Raw genomic sequence first — 15,390 nt, 5'->3', positions numbered from 1 at the left:
AAAAACATTTTATATGTATTAAAAATTTCTAAAGTTGATTATCATTTATATTTTGTATCATAAATATTATAATTATCACCACTGTTATAGTTAATGATTATGTTAATAGCCTTCTTATTTCAATCAACACCTTTATTGAAATTTTATGTAAAAAGGACATCTACTTTTATTTTCAGTACAAATAAAACCTGAAATTGATTATGGCAGAGAATATTTTACTTGTGTTAAGTATAATTGAAGGTAAGTGACACTTTTTTATTAAGTATAATTGAAGGTAGTGTGTGGTTTTTTAATACCAGCTTCTGTTACTCTCCTAGTGTTATTTTTTTTGTTTTTTTTTTAAGTCCTGCGTCACCAACCTCTCACTTTAATTAAATATCTTTGTCTTTTTTTTTTAATCTGAAGTGTAGTTTTTTTAACACCTGTCCCCTTTTACTCTCCAGGCTCTAAAACTTTGTAGATAACACCTCTTCTTTCATATTCAGAGAAAAAATTATTCAACTTATCTTGTTATACAGTTGTTAAACTTATTTAAACCTACCAGATAATTATTTTAAATGGGTTCATAAAGTGAAAAATCAACCATTAAAAAATTAGAAATGGTTATTAATTAATAAAAATGGATATTTAAATAACAGTTTTGTGTTACATGAATACCTAATTTTAAAACTACAATGGTTATTTGGAATTTTAATTTTAAGCAATAAAAATTAGTTAGGTTGTTGATTTACATTAAACTGATTTTTGAGTTATAGGATTTTTATTGATATTGCTGAGAAAATGTCAGAAAAAATGTACTCTAACTAATGAAACAAGCCAAATGTTCAGGTTGGAAAATTGTCAAAGTTAACATAAAAGTTTTTTATTCAAATCAATTTTAAATGTTTGTTATGCCTTATTTGCCCAATATCATATTTTGCAACAACATTTTTTAAGTTTTTGTAAATAATTTATTTTTTGAGTTTTTAGTTAAGTATGTAAAAATTTTATTTCTTTATTCTATACTTTAACTACCTCTCTACAATCTGTTTTTTCTTTTTTTTTTTTTTTTTTTTTTTTTTTGCAATATAATTCAAATGCATAAACCATAATTTAAAGCAGAGCTTTAATATTTCCTCTCTATTGCGTAACAAAATGGAGTTTGATGAAGTTTCCAAAATTGTTTTATTCAAAATTGAAAGGATAACAATCATCAGAGTACAGTAATAATCTCTTGAGTAAAAGAGATGGCAGAGTGCTATTGAATTTTTAGTGCTATTTTCTATTGAATTTTTACTTATAAGTTCTTTTCTCTGTTTATTCATTTTAGTGGTGATTTAATTGTTAGTAATTTATAGTAATTTTTTGTGACTAATTTTTGTGAATTTTTATTTACTATTGAAAATCAGGGATGATTCATTGAATGTCCTGTAAATATATACATTTTTTTCTTGTTTAACATTTAAGTTTGTAAATCTCTATTTGATAGGTCGCCATTTTCCAAAGAGACCTCATCATAAGTTAGTTATTGAAGCTAAGTTTGATGGAGAAGTCTTGACAACTGATTTGATAAAGCACAATGATAACCCACAGTTTAACACTGAGCTGGCTTGGGAAATTGATAGAAAGGCATTGCATCAACACAAGCTCCAAAGAACACCAGTTAAAGTTCAGGTGAGGTTTAAAAACTGAACTATATTATTCATGCTATTTTTATATTGTAAAGTGTTATTATGTAGTATTGTGTTATAGTTTTTTATATCAGTAGTATTTATACATTATGTATTCTAATTAAGTATTATGTGTTATACATTTTTTTAAATGAGAGAATATTTTATTATTATTATTGTTGTTGTTGTTGTTGTTGTTGTTGTTGTTGTTGTTGTTGTTGTTGTTGTTGTTGTTATTATTATTATTATTATTATATATTTATGATTTAAGCAAGCTACTTTAGAAAGAAGAGTTTTAAATGCTTGTTTTTTTTTAATTCTTGCTTATTTAAGTTGCTTTCAAGTCTTGTATTAAAAAATTTATTGCTATTACATTTAAACTAGTTTTGCTTTGATGTTTTAGGTTTATGCTGTAGAGTCCACAAATTTGAATAAAGAAATGATTGGTTATTGTGTTTTAGATATTCGTGCTGCTCAATTGAAAGGCAAAAAGGTTCGTTAGTTATTTAAAAATTTGTCATTTTGTTTACAAAGAATATTTTGATTTTGTTTATGTTTGAGAAATGGGTGGTTTATTTTGTTATTATTTTAGAAGGGAGAATGGTCAACTTTATTAAGCAGCAAATATCAAAGTGTCAAGCCTGAAATTAAAACTGCATTAATTCTTGAAATTGATCAAGTCAAAAATGAAGATGAAAAAAAAAACACCAAAGCAGGTAGTTGGAACAGTTTTATTGTTTTTTGAAATTGTTTTCTATTTTTTGCAAGTATTGTTCACAAAAAATAAAATATCATAGAAAAAAAGGTGAAAGTGGGGAAACAAATTTAACTTATTCAGAATGAAAAAGGTCTTACTTAAATGAAGTTTATCTTTTCTAATGACCATAGGATAAAACAACTATCTATTTGTTAATTGATTCTTTTTTATTCAAGAACTTGTATTAGCAAGTATCAAATTTTTAACAAGTCTTAAATATGGTTCCTTAAAGAATTACAAAAATTGGTTGACCCAAAGCCAGCAATTTGATGTACTTTCTGTCCTAAACTAGCACATCCACTGATGACTATTACTTTGAATGCCAATCAAATAAACATCTTGACATAATACCATAATTAACACAATTATTTGTTATCATGATAATGCAGCAGTTTTTTTTAGTAAAATCAGTACCACATGTTGAAAAGCAAGATAGCTCATTGGAAGTTGTTTTAGACAATGAAAATGGGTATTATTTGATTGGTCAAGAATGCAATGAATGTAAAGTATTTGTACTCTCTGTTTCCATTGGTGGTGCAAAAAATTTAGTTAAGGTAGTGTTTTTTCTTTCTTTTGTTCAACTTTTTTTTTCTTAATGGTTGTATATTTCTAAATCCTTAAATCAATTTAAATCTAGATAATTGATTTCAATATTGCATCAGTATTTTTAGGGAATATAATTTTATATATATATATATATATATATATATATATATATATATATATATATATATATATATATATATATATAAAATGTATATATATGTATATATATGTAAGGGTGTATATATATATAAAATGTATATATATGTATATATATGTAAGGGTGGTAGCCAAAAATAAAATTTTCAGATAATGAATGGAACAACCCTTAGTTATGTTCCTTAATAGGATAATCTTTAGTAATGTTGGTAATAGAAACTATTGTGAAAAATATATATTTAAAACATTCCAACATTAAGGGGTGCCACATGACAATACAAATTTTGAACCTTCATGCTAGCACAGCCTCTAAGCCAAAAAATAGCATTCCATCTTCAGATATTAATTAAAAATATTATACCAGCATATATGACTGAAAATGTCATGTATTGTAATGCTTTGTCAGCTAATAAAGTTCAATCTAATCAAAAAAATCCTCATTGCTTAATTATCCAAGTTTGATGAAAGTATAGTTGCATCAGACATTTGACTGTAGCATTTTATTTTCAGTATTTTTTATCTAAATGAAATTTATACACACACACACACACACACACACACACACACACACACACACACACACACACACACACACACACACACACACACACACACACAGAGGGTGCGGCAGCAATTTGCGAACTAATTTTTGGCTAGGTTTTGTGATGTAAATAAAATACTTCCTCAATTTGGTTTTGTTGATTAATGCTCAATGACCATCTTAGATTTTAATAAAATTGTGAATAAAAAACATTTTAGTTAAAAGTTTTACAATGGAAGCCAAAAGAATCAAAGCTTTAAATTTGATTCACGCAGGTTTGCCTGCACGTGAAGTGATTAGTGCTTCTGGAGTGTCTATAATTACATTTTACAAAGTGAAAAAACGTGACAGTGCTGAGAGAGCCAAAATGCCATCTCCAGTGAACAAAAAATGTTGAAAAGAATTCTATTGTATCCATTAGAAAGACAGCAAAAATGCTCAATGTTGATGAGAGGACAGGCAGAAGAACTCTAAAAACACTTGCAAAAGTCAGAGTGGCCCGACCTTCATGTCAACTTTTGACAGAAAGACTAAAAACTTTACGATTGGAGTGATCAAAAAAACTTCTGAATCAGCTAAAAAGCCATGCTTCATCAACAGTTAATGTTTCTTAGATAAAAAAACTTTTTAGTGTTGACTATGTGATAGGTAGGTGTAATGACAGATTCATTGTGCAGAAGAGTGACAAAGCACCACCTGTGTATCACACCAAGTACCCTCAGTCCATCATGATGCTAGGAATCATCGCTCCTAATGGAGAGAAATGTCCACCAATCTACATCAAAGAGAAAGAAAAAGTTACTTCTGATGTGTATATTCGCTTACTAAAACGCTATGTGGTGCCATGGCTGAAGAAGACATTCCCAGAAAACAATTACATCTTTTAACAGGACAATGCACCTTGTCATGGGTCCAGAAAAACTCAACAATATCTTCAGGACAATATGGCTAATTTCTGGCCCAAACACTTTTGTCCACCATTTAGCCCTGACCTGAATCCCCATGACTACAGTATGTGGAGCGTAGTTGAGAGTAAAGCTTGCAAAAAGGCCCAATCAAGTGTCAAGTCACTAAAGTCATCAATTACCCGTGCTAGGAAATCAATGTCAAGGGACTGTATAATAAGCATCTGCTAGTCCTTCAGAAAGTGATCAAAAAAAAAAGGAAACCTAATTAAATGTTAAGGTGGGAAAAGTATTTATCTTCAACTTTTCTCCTATTAATATTCTATGAATACAATTTTTTAGTTCTTTAAAAATTGATTTTGATAAATGTTCTAAATAGTTCGCGAATTGCTGCTGCACCCTGTATATATATATATATATATATATATATATATATATATATATATATATATATATATATATATATTTAATCATTTTACAGCATTTTCTTCTAGTTATTGAGTCCTACATCAGATATCAACTCAGAGAATGGTTATTATTTTTATTATTCATTGTTTGATAATGATGTCACTAATGAAACATTCTTTGACTTGTTGAGTCCTTCAATCCCAACTGAACGTGCCACAGTTCGTGTTTGCACAACAAGTGAAAGGTTGTTTAATTATCTGAAAAACAAAGGTGTGCTTGATGTAAGAATATTTTCACTTTTTTTTTTAAATGTGTAAACAATTATTTTGTAACAAATATTTTTTATTCAAAATTTTATAAAATTGGTTTTTATGAAACTAAATTTTTTTTTGGTGCAGAGAAAAATCTGTATCTAAACTATTAATTGTTCATGTAATTTTTCATATTGCAATAAACTTGCAAGAAATCATTATCATAATAATAATCTTTTGTTAAGCAAAGTTTGTTATTGTATTCAGAAAATTATTGTATACACTTTACTTAACCCTATAAATGAAATTTTTTATAAAAGACAAATTTTCTACAATTACAAATTTAGATCTTCCTTTGCACTGGGGAGACTTCTCTTGGCAAAACAAGTGTTTCCTTGGATCCACTACTCGTTGACCGTCATTTTTCTACATCTGTTGCTGTAGAGGGAATGTTCCCTATTTTGACAATGTCTTCTTCATCGGATGCCTTATTAGGTGTCTCAATAGTTTTAAAGAGAGAAGAAGTTATACCTGAACCAATGGTTAGCCCTGTGATTGCAACACAAAGCCAAATTGTATGATTTTTTTTTTTAAGATATTTTTGCTGACAAGCTCATTTTCCATTTACTAATACAAAATTAGGATAATCACCAACTCAAGTTTTAAAAAAATTTCTACTTGCTACTGCTATTTTTATAGGGTCAAAGGTTGTTAGATTCAAATATTCAGAAACCTCCAGATGTTTTATTTGCACAGCATACAGCCAAAAACCAAAACCAAAAAGATCCTGATTTTGAGCAACCACTTCTTAACACTCCACCACATAAGCTACAAAAAGAAAAACTCTCACCATCGCAGGTAGTGTTTTTAAACTTTAGTTTTTTTTTCTATCCTATTTCTTCTTCATAATTTTGCATTCTGATTTTTATCAAAAAAATATTCCAATATCAAAAAAATTTATTAACCAGCACAACTAAAAAATAAGACAAATTTCTAACAGGATTTTTCAGTTCATAAAATCTTAAATTTTAAGAAAATTGTTTTAGTTATGTAGCATTATACATATTTATTGCACAGAGCTGATACAAGCATATTTTGTACAAGCTCTTATTGATATTTCTCAAAGTTGATATGATCTTTGTCTTCAAAAAGTTTGACTTTTAATTCCAGTCATTTTCATACATCATCATTTCATACATCTTTAGCTTTAAATGACTGCAAAAATCTTATATTGGTTTTGGAAGATTAGTTATAGTCATATTTTTGGGTTCAAATCAAGCATTCAAAGTTTGAAGATAGCTAAGGAGTGAATTGGCATAAAGAGTGCTTGCTGACCTAAATATACACAAACTTTGTCTATGATGTTGACAAATAAATGTAACTAAGGAATCTTTTAAAGATTTTTTTCTTGTTCAACTTCCAAACTAGATTAGGAAAGTAAAGTTTTGCTAATTCCTCAAGGTAAAACTAGTTTTTTAACAGGTTTTTACATTGTAGTCTAGCTAGATTTTTCTATGTAGCTGTCATCAAAGGTGTCTTTGTTCTTTTAAGACAAACCTGACTTTTGTGTAATCTTTGAGTTTCTTGGATATATATTGCTGGTTTACATTAAACCCTCTAGATTTTTATTTTCTTGATTTTTACAAAATTTTAAGCTGTTATACTTAATCATGGTTAATTTTAGTGCTATTAGAACAAAAAGAAAAAGGAGAAAAGAGCAAATTTAGCTAAAAAAGTTTTTTTTAAATTTATCCTAGGAAACTTTTGTATTGTGTATTCATATTTATTTGACCAGTTAATTGGTTTGTTTTTATTTAGCAACTTTTTTTGTGTTGTTTTTGTTTTAAATTATCTTTAAAAAAAAATGAATATCATTTGTTAAATAAGAAATTTTATTAAAAAGAAATAGTAAAAACAAATGTTAATAGTAATAATAATTATAGTAATAATAATAATAATAATAATGATAATAATAATAATAATAATAATAGTAATAATAATAATAATAATAATAATAATAATAATAATAATAATAATAATAATAATAATAATAATAATAATAATAATAATAACAGTAATAATAATAATAATAATAATAATAATAATAATAATAATAATAATAATAATAATAATAATAATAATAATAATAATAATAATAATAATAATAATGATAATAATAATAATAATTGATGTTAAAATATATATATAAAACATAATGACAAAAATAAAAATTATAGTATAAACAATAATAATAATAAAAATACTAATAATAATTATAACAGTAACAATGATAGTATAAATTATTAATACTAATAATACTGATATTAAAGTAAACTAAATATTAAAACTGTTATTTTTAATAAATAAGGTGCAGTCATTTGAAGAAAATCACCATTTTTCATTCTCTATTGATCTTCGAAGTATATCAAATGAGTCCCATCAGTTTCCATTGAATATCGTATGCAGGTCATTTTTCTCCTATTTTTTTTTATATAAATATATTTCAAATTATGTTTTTGTGTGATATTATTGTTTTTAAAATTATTTTTTATTCAATAATATACATGCAACATTGTTTGCTAAGATATCTTATGTTTGTTTCTTCATTTGTCTCATGTTTCATAATTATCTTGCCTTTCATGAAGCATTTTTTTATTCTCTTAATTAGATACATTTATTCGTTCTTTGGAAGCTCATCTCCTGTTATCACATATCCTCCCATTATGGTACAAAGAGGTTCTGAAGTTCTTCTTCCAAACTCTTTCTGCAAATTTGAGTTTGCATCTACTCTTCAACTACTGCAAACTACATTCAGCAGGTAAATGATTTTTAATTTACAAGTTGCTAATAGAGGCTCAGATTTGGGAAAAAAATAAGCGTATGTAAGCATATTCCTGAGCCTCGATAAACTATTTAAAAAATTTAAATTTTATTTAATCAAAAATTTTAAATATATATATTTCTAAATTTAAACCAACAAAAACAACAAAAATCGAAGTTTATGTTTTGCAATGCAATGACTTAATGAAGTAATGAAGTCATTGTATTGCAAAACCTAAACCTCAATACTTGAACATAAAAACATAAAGTTTAGAAGTCGCTCTGAAGTGTTTTATTTCTCTCTTTTTTTTTCTCTCTCTCGTTTTTAATGTGTAGTTTATTTAATACCATATTTAAATTGTTTATTTTATTTTTAAGTTTTATTTTCAGATACTGATAAAATAGTAATAATAATGTCAAAGATAATAAAGAGAAAGCAGCCTACATTGGCAGCGTTTGCTTTCACAAAAAATGTTACGCACAGAGGAGAAATGAGTGCAATCCGATTGCCGTTAGAAGCTGTTGAAACTAGTGTTGAATGCAAACATTGCAAAAAATTATTTAAAAGCCAACAAGGACTAGCTTTTCATGTTAAAGTTATTCACGGAATTAGCAAACAAGATTGTAAACATTCACAATCACAAGTTCTTCAAAGAAACGAAGAACTTATCACTCTAGCAGTGAAAGATGTGCTCAATAACATAGTCAACAAATTTGTTAGTGAAATGAAAAAAAGTGAAGAGTCTCGCAAATTAGCTGGTAAGAAACGCCACCAATATACTGCTGCCTTTAAAGCAGAAGCAATTAACGCTTATGGTTATGAGGCAAATCAAGAAACTATAGCAGAGTCGTTTGGTGTAACACAAACTCAGATTTCGCGATGGCTTAAAAAAAAATTATTATTAAAGATGCCGAATCATCCTATCGCAGATTGTTTCTGAAGGGAAGACGTTCCACAAAATATCTTAAACTATACGAAGTTATTTACAAAGAATTTTTACAAGCCAGATCGAAAGGTTATATTGTTAACTTTTCCTGGCTTTGGAGTAAAGCTAGAAATATACAATTAAAAATTGATCCAAACGTGGAAATAAAACTTCATGTTATAGTTCGATTTTTACAAAAAAAAGAGTTAAAAATGAGATCGAAACAAAGAAACAAAAGGAAACATAAGAAAGAAATGGAACCATTATTACAGAAATGGCATGTGACATTTAGAGAAAAGTGTATCAGAACAGGTTCTAAAGATCCAAATTACGACAAAAAATGGGGATGGTACCAACCTGGACAAAGGCTCAATGTTGACCAGAGCCCACTTCCCTTTGTTGTTCATGGTAAGAAAACTTATGAGTATGTACCCAAGGGTCAAGGTGCAACACATAATACATGGATCTCACAACCCGGCTCAGGATTGGAAAAAAGGCAATGTTCCCTTCAAATTATGTTTCGGCCAGAAGGAGAGCAACCAAAGCTAGCCATCATTTTTAGAGGTCAAGGAAAACGCATTTCAAAAGACGAAAAGTTAGCATGGCACAAAGATATTCACGTTTACTTCCAGCAAAATGCTTGGTTAGACCAAAACGTCTATAAGCACTGGTATGATAAAACACTTCTTCCATTTGTAAAAGAACAAAAGCTTGATAAATTTGTTCTTTTGCTAGACAATTTGAAGGGACAGATGCAGGAGGATTTTAAAGATGCTGTGGCTGCTGCTAAAGGACTTCTCTGGTACGGTCTACCAAGTGCCACTGACCTTTGGCAACCAGTTGACGCAGGATATGCTGCCACTCTGAAAAGACTTATTGCCATTGAACATCAAAAATGGCTCGATAGAGATAATCATTCTGATAGATGGTTCAGTAATGAAATGCCCTACACTGCAAAAGAGAGACGAATTTTGATTACACATTGGGCAGGGGAAGCATGGAAAGCTTTAAACACTTCAAAGTATGACAAGCAAAGGAAGAAATGTTGGACGATGACTGGGTGTTTAATGACTTCTGATGGCTCAGAAGATTCGCTTGTTAAACCAGAGGGCCTTGATTGTTACAAAGTTCCCCCACCATCCATCATTGATCCTGGAAGTGATCAATCCATAGGAAATCAGGGTGATATTCAACCAGTGGAGGTAGATGATGCTATAAATGAAAGTGCCAACAAAATTCTTCCAGATGACACCTTTATTGGTCCGGACGAGAAGGAATGCGAAGTCCATATCTTTGATTTTATTGATAACATTTGTATATAGTATATATGTTTTATTTTTTATTATCATACTATAACATTAATTCAGCTACATTAAAACCAAAGCAAATACAGAGCATAAGTCAACTTTTTATTTTTCTTATACCCATTAACCTTTAGTAATGCACACACTTTAAGAAATTATTGAAATAAGCATATTTTATTAGAAATATGCTTAAGCTTTAGCATATTTTTGAGCCACTTTTAACTTTTTGCTTAAGCATACCCAAGCCTGTTTCAAAAATTTCATATGCTTATAAAAAAAAAAACATGTATTGCATTGGAGAAAGTATGGCACTATTTTTTTAGAGTTCCTTTACTTGTGGAAGTTTGGCACAAGGAAGTCAACATGAAAGACATGTTTGTTGGATTAGCTCAGCTTCGACTTGCTGATGTTTTTTTAAATGAAAATAATGTAAGTTTTTTTGTTTTGTTTTTTTTGTTGTTTTTTTTTAAAAAATTTAATTTTTTGCAAGGCATATCAAAGGTATAATTTTTTGCGAGTTGCATATCAAAGCTACCAACTTGTTTTCTTGAATCCAAAACCAAATCCTAATGAGCCTCAAACTAAGCTGCTCAGTGTTCAAAAGTTACTTTTTTTTTTTTTCACTTAGTTAAAGAATGGTCCTTGTATTAAAAGCAGTCGAGTTCCAGTAGTTGCTGCTAATAAGTAAAGCTGTTTTTATTCCTATTGCTCTTTGTTTACTTATTAAATAATTTTAAAATACAGTAAAAAAATTTTTACTATTGGAATTATGAAGTTTGTTGACTTTTAGCTATTAGCATAATCTTCATCTAGGTATAACCTGATGCAATTTTTAGAGCTCAATTACAGTTTTCTTTTGCCACATCTTAAAATTATACAAAGTTATGTTTGTGAATTTTATGTTATTATCCTAATAGACAACATCCTTTGTGCTGGTGTACCAATTAGTGCATTTGGAACTACATCCTTCCATAGAATCTGTACGGGTTTTTTTATCTCATTTTTGAAGGAAATTTAGCTGTTACTGCCAGGGTTTAATCATTGGTAACTTTACTGCACCACTCAAATCTCAATAGATTTTAATTGGCGTTTCCCCTTTTTTCAGTTTAAACAACACTAGTTTCCAACCCTTTTTGCATTTCTATGTCACTTTCAAAAATATTGCAAAATGGTGAATACAATTGTAAGCTCACTTATGGTGCCAGTGCATAGATTTTCATACATCAGCTAAAATGCAGATTTAGTTTTCTTTCTAAGGGGAATCAATAGTTTCAGATAATCCCCACTTTTAATAATATCAGCTGATTAACTGATCATAAGTTTACTAGAAGTGCTGTAATATATTGTATTTTTATGTTATTATAATTTTATTTCCATATTTTTTAGTCCAAGTCAAAGAATTGGCAGCATCCATATTGTCATTGGATTAGAAGATCGTGGCAAAGTTGCAACAAAATTACAAGTGCATTCATCAGCATCTCAGGTTCAATTTTTTCTTTCATTGTTGTAAGCTTAGCACAATAATGGCTTTTTGCTTAAAATTATTCAAAAAAAGTAATTTTTTTTTTCTATAAATGAGTGTATTTATTATTATTATTTTTTTTTTTTTGTCTTTTTTTTAGACAGATTCCATTGAGAACACATTAAGTGAGCCTGTAAATTCTGCTGAGCCGCCTCGAAAAAGTCAAGAATATCAAGTAGCAATTGCTTTGGAAATGTGGAAACATCAGCAAGAAGAGATTTTTATGGAACAGGTTGATTTCTTAGTTTCGTATGTACAAAATATTCTATTGATATAGCATGGATTTAAAAAAAAAATTGAAAAGTATTCTCACTAAGTTATAAGTTCACATAAGATACCTTAGACTTCTACTCTATCCTCTGTCATGATTTAATAAAGTGTTGTTTTTTTCGCTTTTTGTGTATAAATGAATGGTTTTTTTTTACAGCATCATTTAAGTTTTTTAAATAAATTTCAATACTCTATTACTTTCGCCTAAAGAAATTCGTGTAAAATAGAAAAATACAAATTAAATCCAGTAGAGGGGAAGTTTTCAGGAGACTAAGAAGTGTTCCTTATTGCATAAAGCAAGCACTTTTTTTATTTGAAGAACTGATTGAGTTGAATTTATTCACTCATTAGTTATCAACAATAACCTATAATTTAAGCTACATGATTCTATTCTATAACATACATTTTTTAATGTTCTTATACCCCCCCTTCCCCCCCCCTATCATTTAATGGGGGAAAAGGCAGGGTTATGGAATTTAAGTTTGAGACTAAAAATTTAAATTATGTTAAAATCCCATATGTTTAACGTCAAATTTAAAATCCTTGACCCAAAAAACCTCTATTATTTTTGTAGCTTTCATATCAAAAGCCCTTATATTTTTGTTAAATTTGATACATGTTAACTTTGTTAACTTTGATACATTCTGGCTCACTAAATATAATACTCGTTTTACTCAAATACTCAATATGATACTTGTTTTACCCAAGTTAAATTACTTTTTAATTTGATTATTAGTAAATTTTATACAATTTACAAGATAAGTTTAACAAAAATTTCACATGCAAAAAGTTAATCTTTGTGCTGAACTTGCAACAATAATAAGTTATAAAATTAGTTGTTGTTTTTTTTTCAGCTTGCAAGAAAAGAGAAAGAACGAATGAAAGTGCTTGCAGAAGAATGGAAAACAAGAGACATGGAGCGAGAAATGCTTATTAATAAAAAGTTAGAGGAATATCGGGCGCTGGAATCAAAACTTAAAATTGTAAGATTATCCTAATCAAAAATAGATTTACAGATATTGTTGTAAGTTGCTTACAATAGTAAATTTAAAATACTAAAAATCTTTTATACAATAGCGATAAAAATATTATGTAAACTACCAAATTACCCCCTTTTCTTGTATTATTTTTGTATAAACAATGGATAAAGATAACAGGGGAGACAAAAATTTGCAAATTGTTTATTAGTTTATTAGAAAAAAAGGAAAAGGTGCTTATTACATACCATTTGATATTTATTTTCTATTATACACTGTAGACACTTCAAGAAGTGGAAAACCACCAAAAGGATTTAGACAAACGAGAAGTCGAATTAGCAAGTAAAGAGAGGTTGTTAAAAGAAGATTTTAGTTTGAAGGTATTTTTATGATGTCTTTTGTAGATAAGTTAATGTCATAGGAAATTTTTAATTTGTATACCTTGAATTTGTTAAAAAATTTTAAGGTAACATCTTTCATCTTAATATTGTGTTTCAATCAAAATGTTTTTTTTCTCTCTGAAATTTATCCTTTTTTGTATCTAATTTCAAAACTGAATTAGATATGGCAGTAAGATGTGTTTTTGGTTTTAAATATTCACACTTAAGGCCAATGAAATGCACGAAGCTTCTAAAAGAGTCAAAGAGCAATGCCAGCATCAAATTTATTTAGAGCAACTGTATCATAGTGAAGCTGAAGAGAGATATAAAAGGGTAGTTGAGCAGCTGCATGAGGCCGAGAATAAATTAAAGGATCGTGAAAATGACATATATAGACTTAAAGAAAGTCTGTTAAACAGACCGGAAGTCAAGTTACAATCAGAAATGCATTTGCTACTTTTGGAAAAGGTTTGCCTTACGGTTAGATAAATTTACTCAATAAAATTCTTACCTAGTTAAAAACCTCAAATACAAAAATACTTGATATAGAGCGAGCTGGAGCGAAAACTCGAAGCTGTTTCAAAATCAAAAGTACATTACAAACAACAATGGGGAAGAGCCCTACGCGAACTCGCTCGGCTGAAGACGGGTGAGCAAGAAGCTGCTAAAGCCAGACTGAAAAGACAACACGACGAACTTGAACATATGAAGTTGAGGTACATTACTGCTGAAGAAAACCAGGTAAAGTGAGCTTTAGCAATCAGAATGTAATAATTTCTTAAGAGTTTCAGGATCAGAAAGTTATTTTTTTATTTTTTTATTTTTTCAATGTTTCTTTAAAAGCTCGTTGGAAAAGAAAAACAGGAGTTAGTACAAGTAAAAGAAGAAATATCGAAAAAGTACGTTTTTAGTAGATTTCCTCATATTATTAACTTTTTTAAATACATTTTATATTTCAGTGTATCGTTCTTTTCTAAAGTACACGCCATTCATCGTTTTTATTTTTATGTTTGCATTTGAGCTTTAGTCAAAGTAATAAACTAAGGTTAATCGAAGAATTAACCTTTGTTTTTGTTCAATTTACAACTCAAGTAACGTGGAATATATTACCGAAATACTTTCTTTTTACCTAAATATCTTTAAATTTTTTTTTAATTTTTTTTTTTTTTTTAAGTTTGAGGCTTTCTAATGATCAGGTTTCTTACATAATATCTTCTAAATAAAAATTACTGCGTAGGTGGGGCCCCACCTACGCAGTAACTCCTAATTTAAAGTTTAATACTCCATAGGATAGTTTAATGGTTGAAATTTTGCCCTATGGGACAGTTTACCGGTTGAAATTTGAAAAGTGAAGTATTAAATTTTAACGAAATCTTTAGGTGTAATGATTTTGTTGAAACATAATAGTTACTTATTTAAATTTGTTACTTACAAAAATTCTCAATCTATGCATCTATGTAATTTTGTTTTCTTTAGACTTGAAGAGCTTCAAATTGCTCGTAATCAAAAGGAACCTTACAGTAGTCACACCAATCAAAAATATTATCACGGTGAAAATAAAAGTTTAGGAGGAAGTTATGGCGCTGAAAAATCGAAAATTGCGAAGTTAATCGACGAGCGTGATACTCTATTGCAAACTGGAGTTTATACGACAGAAGATCGCGTTATTAATGAATTAGATAAAGAGATACAAAATTTAATTTCTACTTATCAATAATTTTTCTCACAAACACCAATACGTTGTATCATTCCAATGAGACAATATTTCCCATGGATTCAAAGGATGTTCCCCATGGGTTCAAAGGATGTTTTCTTATATTAAGATTATTAGAACTAAAATTTGCCCTAAGAATGTTACTTCATGTTTTTATTTTAGATATTTATTTGTTCGGATTTTGACATTGATTTTTTGAAACAAAATTTGAAATTTTTTAATAGACATCTTGTTTCACTGTTTTGATTTTGTTTCTTTGTTAAT

The 15,390-nt window shown here is 28.5% G+C and overlaps 1 protein-coding gene across 7 annotated transcripts; it reads left to right on the top strand.

Annotated features, from left to right (window-relative positions):
• On the top strand, positions 1 to 15,389 carry LOC145187841 (centrosomal protein of 120 kDa-like). 7 transcript variants are annotated; one of them, XM_090081572.1, is made up of 20 exons: positions 7 to 240; positions 1,469 to 1,653; positions 2,053 to 2,142; positions 2,242 to 2,365; positions 2,809 to 2,960; positions 5,049 to 5,243; positions 5,561 to 5,788; positions 5,913 to 6,071; positions 7,582 to 7,679; positions 7,882 to 8,031; positions 10,587 to 10,692; positions 10,892 to 10,947; positions 11,650 to 11,746; positions 11,886 to 12,017; positions 12,910 to 13,038; positions 13,314 to 13,412; positions 13,641 to 13,880; positions 13,962 to 14,153; positions 14,256 to 14,311; positions 14,889 to 15,389. In XM_090081572.1, the coding sequence occupies exons 1-20, from the start codon at positions 201 to 203 to the stop codon at positions 15,127 to 15,129; spliced, it is 2,769 nt and encodes a 922-aa protein (XP_089937698.1). In that variant the 5' UTR covers positions 7 to 200; the 3' UTR covers positions 15,130 to 15,389. The 7 variants fall into 7 exon arrangements, 5 of the variants coding, with proteins under 5 accessions (XP_089937706.1, XP_089937698.1, XP_089937710.1 ...); XM_090081584.1 differs by having other exon boundaries at positions 180 to 240; positions 2,799 to 2,960; XM_090081580.1 differs by lacking the exon at positions 14,256 to 14,311 and having other exon boundaries at positions 5 to 240; positions 14,889 to 14,921.
• Position 15,390: the final 1 nt, after the last annotated feature.

The sequence above is a fragment of the Hydra viridissima genome, unplaced genomic scaffold (assembly GCF_058129835.1).
Source record: "Hydra viridissima isolate aposymbiotic clone 2 unplaced genomic scaffold, HvirCarnegie_v1 scaffold_1, whole genome shotgun sequence".
Lineage (NCBI taxonomy): Eukaryota > Metazoa > Cnidaria > Hydrozoa > Anthoathecata > Hydridae > Hydra > Hydra viridissima.
This window is presented reverse-complemented; position numbering and strand designations above follow the sequence as displayed.